The sequence below is a fragment of the Colobus angolensis genome, unplaced genomic scaffold (assembly GCF_000951035.1).
Source record: "Colobus angolensis palliatus isolate OR3802 unplaced genomic scaffold, Cang.pa_1.0 Scaffold206, whole genome shotgun sequence".
In the NCBI taxonomy this organism is placed as follows: domain Eukaryota; kingdom Metazoa; phylum Chordata; class Mammalia; order Primates; family Cercopithecidae; genus Colobus; species Colobus angolensis.
In genome coordinates this window covers 2,272,606-2,293,345 of record NW_012115222.1, presented here as the reverse complement: position 1 = coordinate 2,293,345, position 20,740 = coordinate 2,272,606, and the positions used below count along the sequence as shown (strand labels likewise).

At 37.6% G+C, this 20,740-nt stretch overlaps 1 protein-coding gene across 1 annotated transcript in view; it reads left to right on the top strand.

Annotated features, from left to right (window-relative positions):
- The window catches only part of FBN2 (fibrillin 2), a 276,012-nt gene that overhangs the window by 130,816 nt on the left and 124,456 nt on the right, over positions 1-20,740 (top strand). The window contains exons 9-11 of the mRNA XM_011942098.1: positions 10,413-10,565; positions 11,220-11,453; positions 12,440-12,577. Of these exons, the coding sequence (XP_011797488.1) occupies positions 10,413-10,565; positions 11,220-11,453; positions 12,440-12,577 (525 nt within the window). The remainder of the gene's footprint in view (positions 1-10,412; positions 10,566-11,219; positions 11,454-12,439; positions 12,578-20,740) is intronic.

Sequence of the window (20,740 nt, the reverse complement as noted above, 5' to 3'; positions counted from 1 at the left end):
AGCCACAATGTGTGATAAGTGTAGTTAAGAAGGAAAAGGAATTAAATTTGGGGGTGGAAGATATGAACAGAAACGTGTTCAAATTGAAAGCAGTTGGATTCAGCACCATTCAATGTTTCAGGCATCCACTGGAGATCTTAAAACGTACACCCTGCAGATAAGGGAGGACTACTGTATAATTTGGCCGTCAGCTTTCTATTAAGGTTGAAAATTACTGCCACTACCTACACTTGACTTGATTTTCTTGAACTCTATAGGAAAATAATATATTTATGCACACATGTATATGCGAACACAAAATTATCAGCTTGGAATAGGTATAGATTCAACTCTGTAGGAGAAATGTCACCGTGGGAGTCGTCATTGAACACTGTTGTCTGGGTGCTGTAGAACCTGGCTTCAGGAAACTTGTCTCCTAGAATATCACTAGAAGAAATATGACTGGAGAAGGAAGTGAGGTTATTATTGTGAAGTTCGGGAAATACCAAATACAGCACATCTATTTTATTTGGTAGTCAATGTGGAGTAATTGAAGGTCTTTGAGAACAAATTGGAATGCGGGGTTGGGGGCTTGAGAATAGAGAGAAATGAAACTAGTTATGAGGCAGAATTTGCCAAAATAAGTTTCAGTGTTTTACTTCCCATTTCTAAATTGTTTCTTTTTATTTACTCACTTACATTTCAAAATCTTTCTCTAGTCAAACAAAACTTGCATTCATATTTTTGTTTTGCATTGGAAAAGAAACATGAATCCTCATTTTATTCAGATAAGACCAACATACCTAATGATTTACTAAGGTGGTTTTTCTTCAATGGAAGATTTGATTTACCATGAAATTAAGATAAACTCTTTTTATTTCTTGCCTCCTTATGTTATAAAGTCCTAAGTCTCTACTCAGACATCCAGAGCCCTTTACAACCTGACCTAACTTGTATTCCGGACTCATCTCTAACCACTTGCCTCCTCATACGCATATTTCCCTCATTGCTGTACGACCACACTGCCATGCCTTTGCCGACAGTACCCCCTCTGCCTGAAGCATCTTGATTTTCCCCTTCTATGCTCATTAAAATCCAGCTCATCCTTTAAGTCCCAAATTAGGTATCATTTTTCTTTTTCTTTCTTTTTTTTTTTTTTTTTTTGAGATGTAGTCTAGCCGTGTCATCCAGGCTGGAATACAGTGGCGCCATCTCAGCTCACTGCAACCTCTGCCTCCTGGGTTCAAGTGATTGTCCCACCTGAGCCTCCTGAGTAACTGGTTTTACAGGCATGCGCTACTACGCCGGCTAATTTTTGTATTTTTAGTAGAGACAGGGTTTTCCCATGTGAGCCAGGCTGGTCTCGAACTCTTAACCTCAGGTAATCCACCTGCCTCGGCCTCCCAAAGTGCTGGAATTAAAGGCATCAGCCATGACCTCTGGCCAGTATTGCTTTTCCTTATAGCCATTTCAACTAACCTGCATTTTCTTCTTGGGCAAAATTAATCAGCCCCACCCATAATATGTTTCGATTTGCTTCATTTTAGGGTTTACTGCATTGTCACAGGTACTTGTGCGTTACTCACTGGCTAGACTGTGTGCTATGTTAGGCCCTGTCTTACACAGCTTCATGGACCCTGGACTTTATGTAATAAGCATCTTGCATAAAAGTTTGTGCTCAGTAAATATCTTCTGAACGAACAGAAACAAACAATGAATGAATGAGATGATATTGATGTAAGAACTTCATATTGATTATGGCGGCCTTGCAGCCTTTGGCATCTCTTTGGACATGATGTTGTGCCACTGAATTACGGTCCTGGATGCTCATAAGGCAAGAGCTAACTTGAGGTTCGGAAAGCTAAGTCCTGCGCTAACCAGAAGTCCCATTCATTTCACTGTCAACATCCTGAACACTAGGAACAAAGGGGGGGTCTCTAGGGAAGGGAGAATGGCTCTCCAGAATTACAAAACCAGTGTTACAGTTAAGTAAGCAGCTTAAAAATGTTTTGAATAACTGTGCTATATTTGGAATATGTATGTGTTTTCCATACATGAGAAAAAATTAATCTAACATTTTAATGTGAATGAGATCTTTGATTTTTAAAATTCTGAGTCTGTATTTTCTCAGATTGAATTTATTTGGTTGAATTATATATGTTGGAGATATTCCCACACTATTTATTTTCTAACCACATGTATGCTAATGATAAAGAGTTGGATGACTTAGAGCTTTTTTTATACTAAACTGTGTGCTATCTGCAGCTTTATTCTGAGAGCTCACATGTGCTGAAAGTAACATTTGCTGAATGTTGCCTTAATTCCTTATTCTAGTTAACACAGACATTCTGAGTGTATACCACATGATAAAGCATCAATAAACTTGATCCCGTTTCTTTTGTGTGCCGGAAAACAGTTTCACTTGGCAGGAGAGTTTAACTGGGCAATTTAATTATAAGACATGATAATTTTCCGCTTTCATTGTATACTAAATGTAAAAGTCAAATTTCTGATTTATCTATCTAGTGTGTTTAATCATCTTTTTAAATATCCAGGAAAGAACTTTTTTTTGGCATAGAACACTAACATATGCCAGTTTCAAAAAAAAAAAAAAAAGGAGTTAAAACGTACCTAATAATATTTCTCTAAAAAGTGTTTTAAATAGCACCACTTAATGAGCCTTAAGTAATTTTGGAAGTAACTGTCATGGTCATGTCCAAGGAATGATTAATACCTAATTTCCACATTGTTATATAGGCACAGAAGAATGGCTGGCAGCTAGCAATAAATAACGCATTGGCAAAGAGCAGTGAGCAACTTCTGTGTGCAGGATGATGTGTCTGCTGCTATTGTGTATACAGAGTGAGAAAGGACCCTAACTTAAGCACAGGACCCAAAAGTGCCAGTTAAGTTCAGAAAATGGGATTAAGCATTTAGAAATTCTTCCAGTAATATGATGGTGCCACAGCATGCTAAGGCATTTCCTCAAGCCTTCCAAACGTGTTAGTGCACAATACTGCTGTGGAGTATTCTTGAAAAAACAAAACCTGGACGGGCACGGTGGCTCATGTCCGTAATCCCAGCACTTTGGGAGGCCGAGGCGGGCGGATGCAGCCGGGCGTGGTGGCGGGCGCCTATGGTCCCAGCTACACGGGAGGCTGAGGCGGGAGAATGACGTGAACCCGGGAGGCGGAGCTTGCAGTGTGAGTGGAGGTCGCACCACTGCACTCCAGCCTGGGCGACAGAGTGAGACTCCGTCTCAAAAAAAAACAAAAAACAAAAAACAAAAACCTGAAAACATAATGTGAAAAAATGTTATACTAATATAAGAAGAAGTTTGAGGCAGAAGTGATGACCAGTGTATGTTTTTTTTTTTTTTTTCATTTTTCAAGAAAAGAGCAAGGTACACAATTATTTATGTATTACACAGCACTTTATGTAATGCTGGGTGTTGATTCCACATGCATGTGTGCATTTGAAACAAAACACCTGGAGAACCCAAAATTCCTAAAATTATTTAACTAAAGAGGGAACCAGAAATGGAAGAGTATACTAAATAGTGCTTTGGTTTTAGCTTCAGAATTATATAAAAGCTATTGGTGGGAACAAGGATATTAGTTTTAATTAAGAAAGGAGTAAGTGTCTTAGAAGGAGAAGTTTTCCTTACAGTTAGGAAGAAGCATGTCATTCACTATTTTAAAGGAGGAAATAAACCTGGGATACACACTGGTTCCTTTTCATTACTCCGAGTTCTGTAGTTACTCTTCAACAATGTAAACATGAAAGTATTTTCGGAGTAGTAAGAATCCGCAGAATCAATCAAGGGGAACCCAGGCTGGAACCAGACCAGCAAAGGGCTGAGTGCAGGCATCCAGTCTCAGGAGACAAAGCATGAGACAGTGGCTGCTATTTACCGAACACCTTCCGTCTATCACTATTTTTCTGACCTGGACTTACGTCATTGGTGTTTTCTGGCTGAACCCTTCATTTTTTAATGAGCAAACTTCATTCCACAGGAGACATTTATTTCAAGGTACAATCCCTAATTTTTGCCAAGTTTTCATCACATTGTATAATTAACTATTAGTTCTCTTAAATCAAGTTTACACTAAATGTCAAGCCATGAAACAAACTCTGAGAAGTGTACCTTTATTACATTTCAAGATAGATATATATTTTAATCAGAGGAGATGAATTACTTCCTTTTTCTCAGTGTGACTGTAAATATTACTCCTTATAAGCCTTGTTCAGGAAATGTAGTAAGGGCGATAGAAAATGATTAGAGGAATAGACTTGTTTTCATTACTTAGGACACATCAATTCTACAGTTAAACATATAGCAAGCATTAGATGTTAAACATATAGCAAGTTAAACGTATAGCAAGTTAAACATATAGCAAGTTAAACATATAGCAAGCATTAGATGTTAAACATCGTATAGCAAGTTAAACATATAGCAAGTTAAACGTATATCAAGTTAAACATATAGCAAGTTAAACATATAGCAAGCATTAGATGTTAAACATCGTATAGCAAGTTAAACATATAGCAAGTTAAACATATAGCAAGTTAAACGTATAGCAAGCATTAGAAGAATTTAGTTTTTACAGCTTTTCATCTGCCTTTGCCCCTAATGATTCCCTGTTTCAAGGGATAGTGTGCCTGGACTACTCTTATTTCTATCAGGTGACTTTTTTATTTCTAATATTCTTCCACATGATACAGTTTTTAATACAGTGCTTTCTAAGGGCCATGAAATCTCATACAAAGGAAAGGGGTAATTCCTAGGCTCTGATTTGCTTTGTAATATGCCTTTTTGGAGACCTTAACTATGAGACGCTACACCAGTGTGTGTCTCATCCTGGTAGGTTTTGGCTGAAGGAATGAGAAGTAGGTTGCTTGCCTCCTTGTTGTTACTAGAAAAGGCTAATTGTGGAATTTATGAAAAAAAGTTACAATTTACTTTGCAATCCTCTGTTGCTGCCTCTCCATCCTCTCACCTATGGCTTAGTTTCCTTCAGTACATACATTATAGGACTGACCAGCGGTTTCCAAACTGTGTAGAACAATGGTTATTATTATTATTATTTGAGATGGATACTTGCTAGTCGCCAGGCTGGAGCGCAGTGGCATGATCTTAGCTCACTGCAACCTCCACCTCCTGGGTTCAGGTGATTACCCTGCCTCAGCCTCCCATGTAGCTGGGACTACAGCAACGTGCCACCATGGTGGGCTAATTTTTTGTATTTTGATAGTGACAGAGTTTCACCATGTTGGCCAGGATGGTCTCTATCTCCTGACCTCGTGATCCGCCCACCTCAGTCTCCCCAAGTGCTGGGATTACAGGTGTGAGCCACTGTGCCCAGCCAGTTGTGAATTTTTTTTAATTTAAAGACCCCTCTTTAACATAAAAAAAGTACTTCAGATCCCCACATTATGATAATTTAGTATTTGTGAGAGCATACATAATGAAAATGTTCTTGGGTATTTAGTAATAATTGTAAATGAATTTGGATTTTATTAGCTACAGTGGCATATTCGTAAATGTGAATCATGGTAGTGCCAATAAACTGCAAAGTATTACTCACGTTGTAATGTTCAATGTAAATATGCATTTGTGAACCCCTCTCAAGATCATTGCATACTCACAAAGTCTCGGGACTGGTATAGAATGGATTCCTGATAAGTACTTGCAACATTGTGCTTGACATTTGTATTAGTCTGTTATCTTGCTGCTGAGAAAGACATACCAGAGACTGGGGAGAAAAAAAGGTTTAATTGGACTTACAGTTCCATATGGCCGGGAAGGCCTCAGAATCAGGGCAGGAGGCAAAAGGCACTTCTTACATGGCAGCGGCAAGAGAAAATGAGGAAGAAGCAAAAGCAGAAACCCCTGATAAACCCATCAGATCTTGTGAGACTTAGTCACTATCATGAGAATAGCATGAGAAAGACCAGCCTCCATTATTCAATTACCTCCCTCTGGGTCCCTCCCACAACGTGTGGGAATTCTGGGAGATACAATTCAAGTTGAGATTTGGGTGGGGACACAACCAAACCATATCAGCATTTTTATACATATTACCTTATTTTCAATGTGAGACTGTATTTGGTCCATGAGTTGTTTAGAACTATAGGATGTTTTCTTGTTTATTTTGTTATTGATTTCCAGCTTCATTTCATACATTGTGGTCCAAGAATATTACGAGTTGATACCAATTCTTGGAAATATTCTGGTACAATATTTGCTTCATGGTTTAGCAAATGATTTATTTTTATAAGTCTTCCCTATGGACTCGAAAAAGATGGGTATTCTCCAGCTGCTGGATGCTAGATTTTAGATATATCCATTAGATCAAACTTAATTGTACTATTCAATTTTTCTTTGTACCTACAGAATTTTGTCTACTATATCTATTACCGAAAAAGTCATGTAAATTTTCCACTGTGGAGGTAGATTTCTCAGTTTCTCCATGTAGTCTTGTAAATTTTTATTTTACATAGCTTGATGCTATGCTATAGGTGATAAATGTTTAAAAGTATCTGTCATATTTTCCTGATGAATTGAACCATTTTAAAATTATGTATTGACTCTAATTGTTTCTTTATTCTTGGTCTATTCCTAACTATTTTCTTTGGGTTTATTTTGTATCACATTTTGTGAGTGGTATCAGAAGTGGGAAGTATATACCTACTATGTATTTTTCCTCTCAATCTTTCCCCTTCCTTATGTTTTAAATGCATTTCTTTTAAACAGTCTGTATCTATTTTTTGTTTTATTTTTACAGTCTGTAAATCTTTGTCTTTTCAACTGAGATTTAAATCCATGTGTATTTATTATAGTACTGATATATTTGTTTTTATTTTTACCATAGTCCTTGTGCTTCCTATTTATCTTGCTTTTTTTGTATATTTTCTCCTTTCTTGGTTTCTTTTAGATTTATTCAGGATCCCCCCAACCTGCTGCCATGAACTCGATTCTCTTTCTCCTATTTGTTAAGAAGTTATATACTTTATTTCTGTGGCTTCAGTGGCTATCCTAGCTGTTTTAAGATGCATATTTAAACTAAAGTCTAAAATTAATCTATATGTTTACCTATATATAAACAATAAAAGAATATTTAATTGGTTAAACTTTGATCTTCCCTTCACAACTTTTTAAAATCTAGTATATTGCCATTACCTATATGTGACAACTTAATCATTATTGTTTAATATGTTAGTACTTATTTATATTTACCCATAAAAAATTATTAAAAAATTTAATATTTTTTGCTCATCATTTCTTCCTATATCTCAGTCCTTCCATTGGGATCTTTTTCTTTTGCCTGAAGTACCTCTTTCAACATTTTCTTTATCAAAAAACTCTTGGTAGAAAACTCTGGTTTTGTTTTCTTGAAAATGACCGTAATTTGCCCCCTAAAAACATGATTTATCACAGTACATAATTTTCAGTTGACAGTTATTTTATCAGAGTATACTAAGATATTATTTCATTGTGTTCTGGCATCCATTGGTGCTAAGAAGTCAACCACTGGTTTTTTAAAAATACCATTTCTTAGCAGGTGATCTGTCTTGTTTTTCCACCTATTTTCAAGATCTTCACTTTTGTAGTTCTACAGTTTCCCAGTGGTATGTCTAATTGTGGATCTCTCTTTATTTATCCTACTTTGAATGCATTGGACTTTTTAAATCTGAGGTTTTACGACATTGCTAGAAAGTTCTAAGCATCCATTAAATACTGCTTCTTTCCCATTCTGCTTATTACTCTTCCTAGTACTCTTATTAGATGTTGTATTAGTCTGTTTTCACGCTGCTGATAAAGACATACCTGAGATGGGCAATTTACAGAAGAAAGAGGTTTATTGGACTTACAGTCCCACATGGCTGGGGAGGCCTCACAATCATGATGCAGGGTGAAGGGCATGACTCACGTGGTGGCAGACAAGAGAAGAGCTTGTGCAGGGAAACTCCCGTTTTTAAAACCATCAGATCTCTTGAGACTTATTCACTATCACAAGAACAGCACAGGAAAGACCTGCCCCCATGATTCAGTCACCTCCCACCAGGTCCCTCGCACAACATGTGGGAATTCAAGATGAGATTTCGTGGGGATACAGACAAAGCATATCAGATGTACACAGGTGTACATCCAATTAGCTTTTCATTCTCACCTTCGTATTTCTTGACCTCTTTTTAACATTTCAAATTCTTTGTCTCTTTGTGCTAATTGAAAATAATATATTCGTATGTATCTGCCAACTTAGTAATGGAGCTTGCAGCGAGCTGAGATCCGGCCACTGCACTCCAGCCTGGGTGACACAGCGAGACTCCGTCTCAAAAAAAAAAAAAAAAAAAGAGTTTGGAACTTTCTTATCTTAATTTACATCCTGGTCTTGAGGAGGTAGTATATGATACTTTGGGTTCATAAAATGAATATTCCAAAAACTGTTTCCTTTGATTATTCTTAGGAATAGAAACTTAGCTGTGAAATTATTCCTAATGACAGCCTGTCCAAATCCAACTCAAGTTTTTGAAATTTCTGCAGTGCCTTTAAGTATGTGTGCATACATCACATTTAGTGCTCGGTTTTGGGTCATACTGGGACTTTGGGGGAGAAATAGAAGGAACTGTTCGATTCTTATACAGAGTATATTAAAGGTAATTCAATTATTTTATGATAGTTTAAAAGCAACCTGAGGCATGCTATATATGGGCCATTAGAGGACATAATATGCTTACTTTAAACTCTGTATCCAGTGCTAAAAATTTTAACTTTACCTGTTAATGGAATTATAAGCAGTTAACAGTTTCATCTTCATTATTGATACGCAGATCCCGATTGCTGTGATACATCTTTCTTCTTGTGACCATAGACAAAACAACTTTGAAAGCATCTTCATAGGGTAGAATAATATGTTGTTAATTAAGCTCACATTTTTTTCCATTGGTTACTATAACGGCAGTTTCAGTTAAAACCTGTAGAGTTTACAGATGATATTGATAATTTATCCCTATGCAAATTTGCATTTTATGCAGCCTTTTGCAATCATCAAACCTGTCTTCTAGGCTTTATCTGATCATTTTGATCCATTGTGTATCCTGCTGTCAGAGTGATCTCTGTTACAGTCATATTTGATCATGTCACTTCCTTACATCAAATCCTACTGGATAATGCACAGACTCTTTACCCATAGCAGCCCTGCCAAACTGCGTACCTCTGAATGATCACCTTATTTTGCCTCTCAATACCTAGTTTGGCACAATCAGTTTTCCCTAGTTCTTGAAACTGTCTCTTCCAGCTCTGGCTTAGAATGACATATATACACTGACAATTCACAGATTCAGCGTGACTATGCTTCTTCATTCCAGGCTCATTTATTTAACATTCCAAATGTAACATGTTTTAAAGAGGAGCCTTGTCTTGTGTTCTCTAATCCTGTTTCTTCCCTTGCCATCCCCATGTCAGCTGTGTAAGTCAAAAACTTAGGAAATGACTAAGACTCTTTCTCTTCCATACCCCACACCCAAGCAAGTTCCTATTGGCTGTACCTTCAAAACATATCTGCCCTCTGCTCAGCCTCATCATCTCCACTGCTGCCACCCTCATCAAAGCCACCATCATCTCTCACCTGAATGTCTTTCGTGTCTTCCTTACTGTTCTCTGTGCTCTCACTACAGTCAGTTCTCATAGCAGCCAAAGAGATCTTGAAAATGTAAACCATTGTCTTCTCTCATTGTAACCATCCAGGAAATCTCCAAACCCTCCACTCGAAATCCAAATGAAATCCCAAGGTCCTTTCCTAATGGCCTATAGGACCATCCGTGATAGCCTCTGCTGTCTCTCTGAGCTCATGCTCTTGCACTTTCCTTTCCACATGCTGTTCCCTAGTCTTAGTGGCCCATCGTTCTTCACACGCATGAAGCACATTCTCGTCTTCCTCAGAAGCTGCTCTTTCCTCAGATACTTCTATGGCTCATGCCCTCATTTTAGTCAGCTGCCTTCTCAAATGTTGCTGTTTCATGTTGCTTCTGATCAACTTTTATAAAATAATCAGTCAGATATTACTGCATTACAGACAACCACAAAATCACAGTGACATAAGACAGTGCGCATCTCCAGGCTGAGGATTGGGACTGGGTGGTTGCTTTCCTTCAAGTTTCAGAATTGCCCGACTTTAGCTCTTACTGTGGTCTGTCCTCCAATCTGCTCCACCTCTTTCATTGTTCTGTCCCTGGCTCAATCAATGTTTGCTGGTCAAATGAGCAAAGGAAGGAATAAATGGACAGAAATTAAGAGAGTGAAGAAAGGAATAGATAATAGAGATTAAGTAGTATGAGTCACTTCACCTACATTCATCTCATGTGCAGTGATTGTTGTAAGAACCTGAGGTAATTCTGCCATATCTTCTGTTTTATTTTTACATGCACAGATCAGAGAACAGGCATGTGTTTCTCGGGCCTGGTGAATGGTCGCTGTGCACAAGAACTCCCGGGGAGAATGACGAAAATGCAGTGCTGCTGTGAGCCTGGCCGCTGCTGGGGCATTGGAACCATTCCTGAAGCCTGTCCTGTCAGAGGTTCTGGTACGTGGCTGGCTGTCAGTCTCCTCGGCACAGACACTGTTAGGAAAATTAGTAACAGTAATGTATTTTGTGCTCTGGGAGTCCAAGGCAGGTGGATCGCTTGAGTCCATAAGTTCAAGACCAGCCTGGGCAACATGGCGAAATCCCATCTCTACAAAACATACAAAAATTAGCCGGGCATGGTGGTGCATGCCTGTAATCCCAGATACTTGCGGGGCTGAGGTGGGAGAATCACATGAGCTTGGGCAGTCGAGGCTACAGCCATCCATGATCTTGTCACTGCACTCCAGCCTATGTGACAGAGTGAGACCCTGTCTCAAAAATATATATGTATATATTTTGCTCTTTCTCTTGAAGTCAAGTCATATTTGTCTTCCTTTGTGTGTTTTCAATATGACTTGAGTGTTTTTGTGGGGAATGAGATAGCATTGTTATTTAGAATCAGTTTTGATAATACCTAATATAGTAACATCAGACAGATACCTGAAAGCTGTTTATTTTTGTCCAAGCGTTGTTTTTTAAATTATTTTGAATGTTAGTATTTCAATTCAGCTTTTAAACCTCCTGATCTTTCATCCAGAGCTCAAATATATTTGCTTTTGTTATGCAGAAAGACATTCACCTGTGCTTAACTTCAAGTTTCTTTTCTTCTAGAGGAATATCGCAGACTTTGCATGGATGGCCTTCCAATGGGAGGGATTCCAGGAAGTGCTGGTTCCAGACCTGGAGGCACTGGGGGAAATGGCTTTGCCCCAAGTGGCAATGGCAATGGCTATGGCCCAGGAGGGACAGGCTTCATCCCCATTCCTGGAGGCAATGGCTTTTCTCCTGGCGTTGGGGGAGCCGGTGTGGGGGCCGGGGGACAGGGACCTATCATCACTGGACTAAGTAAGTGGTCAGTTTTCCTGTGGACTCTTTAGTTTGCTGCCTCAAGTGATATTATAATATCTAACATAATTTTAATCTTTCAGAAGGGTTGTGTGGACATACTTGCACGTATGTGTATGTGTTTGTGTGTGTGTGTGAGAGAGAGAGAGACAGAGGGAAACCTATTTCAGGGTCCGATACATAGTAATACTAAATTTGGGAAAATGTAATAGGAAAATATTACTTTTCTGTTCTGTAAACTTTCTGTTAAATTAGAGAAAAGAGTGTGTGACCCAGGTCTTTGAAAATACATATGAGAGCCCAGTAATACTCCAATCCAGTTGACACCACCAAAAAGCATGTTTTTGGTTCCAGTGAATTTCATTTGGCTATTTAAAGCTGCCCTGTTCATGCACCCCTTAACTTATTTTCCAGAACCATTTCTCAACTGAGATAAACTGAATGTCTTGCTCTGTGCCGATCCAAATATTGTAATGTACATATCTTTCCTTTCCTCACCCTGTTTTGTGAAATTGCTTAAGAAATTGAAAACCGTGGGCTTCAGACCAGAGTTGGCATTTGTGTACTTGACATTTAACTTCGTTCTTTTTAAAAGCACTCCCTTGCTAATAATATTTAAGGATGTCCTACAGTGTTATGTTTATTCTTTTTGGCATATTGCCAATTTGCTATGTCTGAATGTTCAGCAGAGTTACAAAGGAGAAATGGAAAGCACTCAAATATAGGGTAGAACATACCTGTAATTTTAAAAAGACATCCTTATGGGCAGTATTTTCAGATCTGTCGCTTAACAAATACAAGTTGCAAGCGTGTGTCTCAGTAATATTTTTTAGATTCTCCACATTAAAATTTTAATAAAATAGAAAATAACATGAGCTTATGATATATACATAATTAATTTACTATTAAATGTCCTTTAAAAATCAATTCATAAAGGTAATGCATGTTGTAATGATTAAATATAATTGTGCTTTAATTTTCCATAGCAATTCTGAACCAGACAATAGATATCTGTAAGCATCATGCTAACCTTTGTTTAAATGGACGCTGTATACCTACTGTCTCAAGCTACCGATGTGAATGCAACATGGGTTATAAGCAGGATGCAAATGGAGATTGTATAGGTAAGTTTGTGATTCTTTAATAATCCTTCTTAGTTTTTTTAGTAGCTATTAGATTACAGGATCAAATTGGAGTGAATATGATTTTTTAAGTGTCTTGAAATAAAGCTAATTTCCAAACTGTCTCTTCTGTGTGTATGCTATTCAGTGTGCCCCCTTAACCTACGCTGAGCTAGATCACTTCAAGAATTTCCTACCCTTTTAAGTCCTAAATACTGTGATTTCTGTCTCTGACTCTCCATTTCCTTCTGCCTTAGAATTGCTTACTCTTAATATAAACCAAAAATAAAAAGAAATCTATGTAACAATGAATATATTTTGAAAACAATTCATCGAGCATGAATCCATTTTTAAAAGATGACAAGACACCAATGGACTAAAATCTGATACGTCAGGGCAGTAGCTTTCAAATACGTTGATCTCAGACCTATTTAAACTCTTAAAATCGTTGGTTATCTCTACTTTGATAATAACCTAATTAGAAATTAAAGATGAAAATATTAAGACATTTATTGACTTATTCAAAAATAACAACAGTGAATCCATTGCATGTTAATATAAGTAATATTTTTGTGAAAAACTACACTTTTGAAAACAAAATGTGCAGAAACAAGTGTCGTTGTTTTACATTTTTACAAACCTTTATGATGTCTGCCTTAATAGAAGCCAGTTGGATTCTCATAGCTGCTTCTGTATTTAAGTTGTGGTGGTGTTTTGTTTTGTTTTGTTGAGGAATGAAAATCTATCCTCAAACAGATACATAGATGGAAAAGAAGAGGAATATCACATAGACTTTTCAGATAATTGTGATTATTATTTGATATTGCACTAAAACTTATAAGGAGTAATTCTTAAAGTTTACTTAACCATGTAGAATCTGAAACCATATTAGTACACGTTTTGTACTCTGTTACATAAAGTCCATTGGTTTGTCTAAAGCTTTGAATGGATTTTGTAACATGCATTAGTCATTTGAAATACGTTGATGCACCGTATTATGCATATCTTTCCAAAGTTGACCTATTTTACTATGTATTATCAAAAAATCATATTTGAGAATATCACCATCAGACTCATAAAAATGCCTTCAAATTGCTGGGAAACTGTCAAGCATACAGTGTTAAATAACCTTTCTGAATTCTGTTATTTTTAAGCTTGGATTTTTAACATTAGCATCAAATATACAGTCTGTGGCTTTTCTTAAAGTGACAGGCTCACTAGATTATTTTCAGGAAAATGTCTGCCAGATTAATAACTCTGAATAGCTATAATTTGTCAGTCATTCTTCAAGTAAAAATAGTATTCTGCAGAAGAAGCTGCTAATGGAGCTCACAACTCACACAACTACACAGAAACTTTTCCTTGAGACAGGCACTTATGGTGCTTCAGTCAGCAACAATGTATAATGCACATTTTGTCACAGAAATATTTTAAAAATGTATATTCAAGGGCCAGGATTATTACTAACTTTATGGCTTCACCAATTATATTCTTCAGTAAAAATGGCATTTTCAAATGCCCTGTGAGTTCATGGCATTGACTGCTAGGACAGTTTGGTGCCATTGCCTTAATCTGTGCAACCATCATTACTCTTGTGCCATCGGAGCAAGTGTTAACATGATTTTTTAAAAAAAAGTAAATAGCATCTTAATATGATTGTGAAAATAGTTTTGAATCAAACTCACTCTGAAAGGATCTCAGTAGTCTCCCAGAGGCCACACCTTGCGAACAGCTGCTACAAAGAGTCCCCAGCTTTCTTGTAAGTCATATACAAAAAGTTTAACAGTGAGAGTTGGTCATGGCAGGCTTGGAAGTTCTGATTCCTTAAATGCCATTTAAATTGATTTGTGCTCAGTAACTATGATCTGTATGCTAGCAATGTGGTGAAAGAAGAGACCGTCAGGAACATCCAATCTAGCAGCAGGATCTGCAGTAGTTAGGGATTATGTTAGTGTCTGTGAAGGATAAGGAATTTTCCCATGGAGTTTAAAAAAAAAAAAAAACTCAATAGAGAAGGGCCAAGATGGCTGAGTAGACATAGCCAGGAAGAGCATTTCCTACTGACAGACCAGACCATTAAGAAGACTGGTACACTCCGAGAGGATCTTCAGAAGGAAGGCATTAAGAGTGTATGGAAGGAGTACACAGACCGAGACTGAAGTAGGAGGAAGCTGGGAAGCCTTCACAGGGATGCCAGGCACCAGGACTCTTCCTGACCCCGAGCAGATCCTGGGGAAAGGGTGAGTTAAATAGATGAGGAGTGGCCCACTGTGGCCCACTCTTAGCAGGGGTCTCTGGAATCTTACATGCAGGAGATCCCACAACCTCCATGGATATTTGAGCTGATAGGGAGAGCCGCTTGGATAGGTGGCAGGGACAGGATTCCAGCTGTGCAGAGCCCAGAGGGTTGGCACCAGAGTGGCTATGATGCACATACCCCAAGGCTTGCTATCCTCTTTCATGGGGCTTTGGCCTTGGTTGGCTGTTGGACCTGGACAGAGCAGAACAGTCTTGCCCATGGGACAGGGCCAGTCTGATCTGAGTGTCCCCCATTTGCCAGTCTCTCCCAGTGTCCCTGCATGGCTGTGTCCCCTTGGAGCACAGCCTTAGATGCCCATCTGGAGCTCTTCCCAGGGGTCACCACCATAGCTCCTTTGCCAGCAAACCCTGCCTAACCATTGGAGAACTTCAGCAGATGGGCATCTGCCAACATTGTTCCACCTACAGCCTCTCCCCACAACTTTGCTGGCATGCACTTGCCCACAGCCTTCCCCCATTACTTTGCTGGCACACGTGCACATAGTCCTCATCACCCCATCTCCACTGGCATGTTCTTAAGAAGGAAGCAAACTCATCTGATAGAGCTGAAAAACTCACTACAAGAATTTCATAATACAATCAGAAGTATTAACAGCAAAAGAGACCAAGCTGAGGAAAGAATCTCAGAGCTCAAAGACTGTTCTTTAATCAACTCAGTCAGATGAAAATAAAGAAAAAATAATTAAAAAGATTAAACAAAACCCCTGAGAAATATGAGATTATGTAAAGAAACCAAACTTACAACTCATTGGCATCCCTGAAACAGAGGAGAAAGAGCAAGCAACTTGGAAAACATATTTGAAGATACTGCCCACAAAAAATTCTCCAACCTTGCTAGAGAAGTCAACATGCAAATTCAGGAAGTCTGGAGTACCGCTGTGAAATACTATACAAGATGACAAACCTTAAGACATACAATCATCAGATTCTCCAAGGTCAGCAAGAAATAAAAAATTTTTAAAGGCAACTAAAGAGAAGAAGCAGGTCACCTACAAAGGGACCCCATCGGGATAACAGGAACCCTACAAGCCAGAAGAGTTTGGTGCCTATATTCAGCATTCTTAAAGAAAAAAAAAAATCCCAACCAAGAATTTTATATTCAGCCAAACAAGCTTCATATGTGAAGGGAAAATAAAATATTTTTCAAACAAGCAAATGCTGAAGGAATTTGCCACCAGACCTGCCTTACCAAGAGGTCCTTGAGGGAGTGTTAAACATAGAAATGAAAGACTGTTATCAGCCACCAGAAAAACAGACTTAAGTACATAGACCATTGACACTGTAAAGCAACTACACAATCAAATCTGCATAACAACCTGCTAAACGCAATGGTAGGATCAAATCAGCATATACCAATATTATCATTGAAAATGAGCAGGCTAAATGCCCCACTGAAAAGGCACAGAGTGGCAAGATAGATAAAGAAACAAGATTCAACTATACGCTGTCTTCAAGAGACCCATCTCCCATGCAGTGACATCCATAGACTCAAAGTGAATGGATGGAGAAAAAGCTACCAAGCAAATGGAAAACAAAAACAGTGGGAGTTTTGCTATTCTAATTTAAGACAAAACAGACTTTAAACCAACAATGATCAAAAAAAGACAAAGAGGGCCATTACATAATAATAAAGTTTCAATGCAGCAAAAGATTTCCCTATCCTAAACATACATGCAGCCAACACTGGAGCATCCAGATTCATAAAACAAGTTTTTAGAAACCTACAAAGAGATGCAGATAACAACACAATGATAGCGGGAAGCTTTAACACCCCACTGACAGTATTAGACAGATCATTAAGGCAGGAAACTGACAAAGATATTCGAGACTTAAACTCAACACTTGGCCAAATGGACTTAACAGATACCTACAGAACAGTCCACCCAACAACAACAAAATATACATTCTTCTCATCTGTAATACAGCATATACTCTAGATTAACCACACACTTGGCCATAAACAATTCTAAGTACATTAAAGTGAAATTATACCAACCAAACTCTCAAATATCTCAGCATAATAATATATTTAATAACTAATAAAAGCAAAGATACAACATAACAGACTTTCTAGGACACAGCTAAAGCGGTGTTAAGAGTGAAGTTTATAGCACTAAAATCCCACATCAAAAAGTTAGAAAGATCTTAAATTAACAACTTAACCGCACACCTGGAGGAACTAGAAAGATTAGAGCAAACCAACCCCAAAGGTAACAAAGAAAAGAAATAAACAAATTCAGAGCTGAACCAAATGAAGTTGAGATGTGAAAAAACATTCAAAGCATCAACAAAACCTAAAGTTGGGTCTTTGAGAGAATAAATAAGATTGATAGACTGCTATCTAGACTAATAAAGAATAAAAGAGAAAAGATGGAAATAAACACAATCTGAAATGACAAAGGGGACATTACCAACAACCCCAAAGAAATACCGAAATTCTCAGAGACACCTCTATGCACACAAACTAGAAAATCTTAAAAATACCTCTGTGCACACAAACTAGAAAACTTAGAAGAAATTATAAATTCCTGGAAGCATAACATCTCCCAAGATTGAGCCAGGAAGAAACTGAATCCCTGAACAGACCAATAATGAGTTTTGAAATTGAATCTGTAATAAAAAGCCTGCCAACCAGAAAAAGCACAGGACTAGAAGGATTCACAGACAAATTCCACCAGATGTATAAAGAAGAGCTGGTATCATTCCTATTGAAACAATTCCAAAAGCTTGAAGAGGAGGGACTCTTTCCTAACTCATTCTATGAAGGCTGAATTATTCTTATACCAAAACCTGGCAGAGATACAACAAAAAAGGAGAAAACTTTAGGCCAATATCCTTGATGAACATAGATGCAAAAGTCCTCAACAAAATACTAGAAAACAGAATCCAGCAGCACATCCAAAAACTAATTCATCACAATCAAGTAAGCTTTATCCCTAGGATGCAAGGTGAGTTCAGCATATGCGAATCAATAAGTGTATTTTATTAGAGATTTTATCTCTGATTTCTTTCGGAGACAAAGAAATCAGAGACAATGCAAACAAATGGAAAAACATTCCATGCTCATGGATAGGAAGAATCAATATTGTTAAAATGACCATAGTGCTCAAAGCAATTTACAGATTCTAGCTATTCCTATCAAACTATCAACATTTTCCACAGAATTAGAAAAACCTATTTTAAAATTCATATGGAACCAAAAAAAAAAAAAAACCAGCCTGAACAAAGCTAGAGGCATCACACTACCTGACTTTAAACTATACTACAAGGCAACAGCTACCAAAACAGTATGCTACTGGTACAAAAACAGACATATAGATCAATAGAACAGGTTAGAGAACCTAGAAATAAAGCCACATACCTACAACCAACCATTTGATCTTTGACAAAGTCAACAAAAGCAACCAAGAAAGGACTCCCTATTCAATAAATGGTGCTGCAATAGCTGGCTAGGTATATGCAGAAGATTCAAACTGAATCCCTTCGTTTCATCATATACAAAAATTAACTCAAGATCAATTAAAGACTTAAATGTAAAACCTAAAACTATTAAAATTCTAGATGAAAACCTAGGAAATGCCATTTTGGACATAGGCTCTGGCAAAGATTTTATGACAATGACTCCAAAAGCAATTGCAGCAAAAACAAAAATTGACAAATGAGACCCAATTAAAGAGCTTCTGCACATCAAAAGAAACTATCAGAGTAAACAAACTACAGAGTAGGAGAAAGTATTTGCAAACTACACCTCTGACAGTGTTCTAATATCCAGAATCTATAAGTAACTTAAATTAACAAGCAAAAAAAAACCTCATTAAGTAATGGGTAAAGGACATGAGCAGACACTTGTCAAAAGAAGACATATGTGCAGACAAAAAGCATATGAAATGCTCAGCACCACCTCTCATTAGAGAAATATAAATGAAAACCGCAATGAGATACCGTATTATACCAGTCAAAATGACTGTTATTAAAAAGTAGATGCTGGTAAGGTTGTGAAGAAAGGAATGCTCATCTACTGCTGGTGGGAATGTAAATTAGCTCAGCCACTATGGAAAGCAGTTTGGAGATTTCTCAAAGAATTTAAAACAGAGCTACCATTCAACCCAGCAATACTGGGTATATACCCAAGGAATATAAAATGTTCTACCATAAAGACACATGCACACATATGTTCATCACAACACTATTCACGATATAAAGACCTGGAAGCAGCCTAAATGTCCGTCAGTGGTGGACTGAATAAAGAAAATGTGGTACATAGACACCGTGGAATACTATGTAGCCATAAAAAAAGAATGAGACCATGTGCTTTGCAGCAATGTGGATGGAGTTGGAGGCCGTTGTTCTAAATGAATTAACACAGAAACAGAAAACCAAATGCCATATGTTCTCATTTGTAAGTGGGAGCTAAACATTCAGTACATGTGAACACAAGGGAACAAGAGACACTGGGGCCTACTTGAGAGTGGAAAGTGGGAGGAGGGTGAGGATCAAAAAACTTATCAGGCACTAGGCTTATTACATGAGTGCTGAAATAATCTTTACAGCAAACCCGTATGACATGCAGTTTTCCCGTGTAATAAACCTGCACTTGTACTCCCTGAATGTAAAATAAAAGTTGGAAAGAAAAAAATATATATATGTGTATATATAAAACATATCTTTCTCCCTGGCTGAGTTCTGAGACAACTGAGGGAAAGCCAAAGAACCCATATCATATGGAGTTGTAAAAGTTTTGAAGATGACAGCTGTGTGTACTGGCTAGGCTTGCTTAGTTTGAAGTCTTAAAGAAGCTGGGCCTGATCCTAAGATGTACTCCATGTTTGGTCATGTCAAAGTTGGGATTAATACTAGTCAAAGCTGGGATTAATACTCCCAGCTTTGGATCCATGTCAAAAAATCCAACTATAATTTCATCTAGAGCCTTGGTTTTTCCAAGTAGATTTTTGGTCCCCAGGTGCCACTTGAATGTTTTCTCAAGTTTTCCCAGCCCATGCACCCTGTGTTGAAGAATAGAGGGATTCTAAGCACTTATTTCTAAAAGACAAGGAAGAAAATGAAGCTCTTAAAGGTATGCCGTAAAATGGCCACAGAGTTCCTCAAACAATACCTTATATCGTAGGTTTTCATGACTCCTAAATGTCTGCAAGCCCAAGAAGACAAGGCCGTATCTTTTTCTTGGTTAATCATGATGGATGTGTTGTGCAGATTTTTAAACTAGCTTTATTGTGGTTTAATTGACATATATACATATGTAAAGATTTTTCATGTAAAGATTATTTCATCACCCATGTAATAATACATGCTCCATATGTATATATTTGAAGCATATAACTTGGTAAGTTTTGATGTGTGTATACCAATAAAATCATGACCACAATCAGATAATGAACATATCCATCAGCCTCATAAGGCTTACTTTGGCCCATTGGAATCTCTCCATCTTGCTCCTCCTTTCCTCCATCCCCAGCCCCCATCCTGTCCCCAGGCAATCTGTGATCAGTCACTGTACATTAGTTTGCGTTGTGTAGAATTTTATATAAGTGAAATCATACTGTTATATATATGCCTTTTGTCTGGTTTCTTTTACTCAGCATACTTATTCTGTATATTGATTCATCTGTGTTATCATGGGAATAAATCATTTATTTCTTTTTTTTTGTGGAATAATATTTTGTTGTATGGATATAGCACAGTTTATTTATATATTCCCATGTTGATGGGCACTTACTTTGTTTCCAGTTTCTAGCTATTACAAATAAAGCTCTTATGAACATTCACGTACAATTGTTTGTATAAGCATTTTAGTTTTGGTATATACCTAGGCGTGGAGTGGCTGGATTA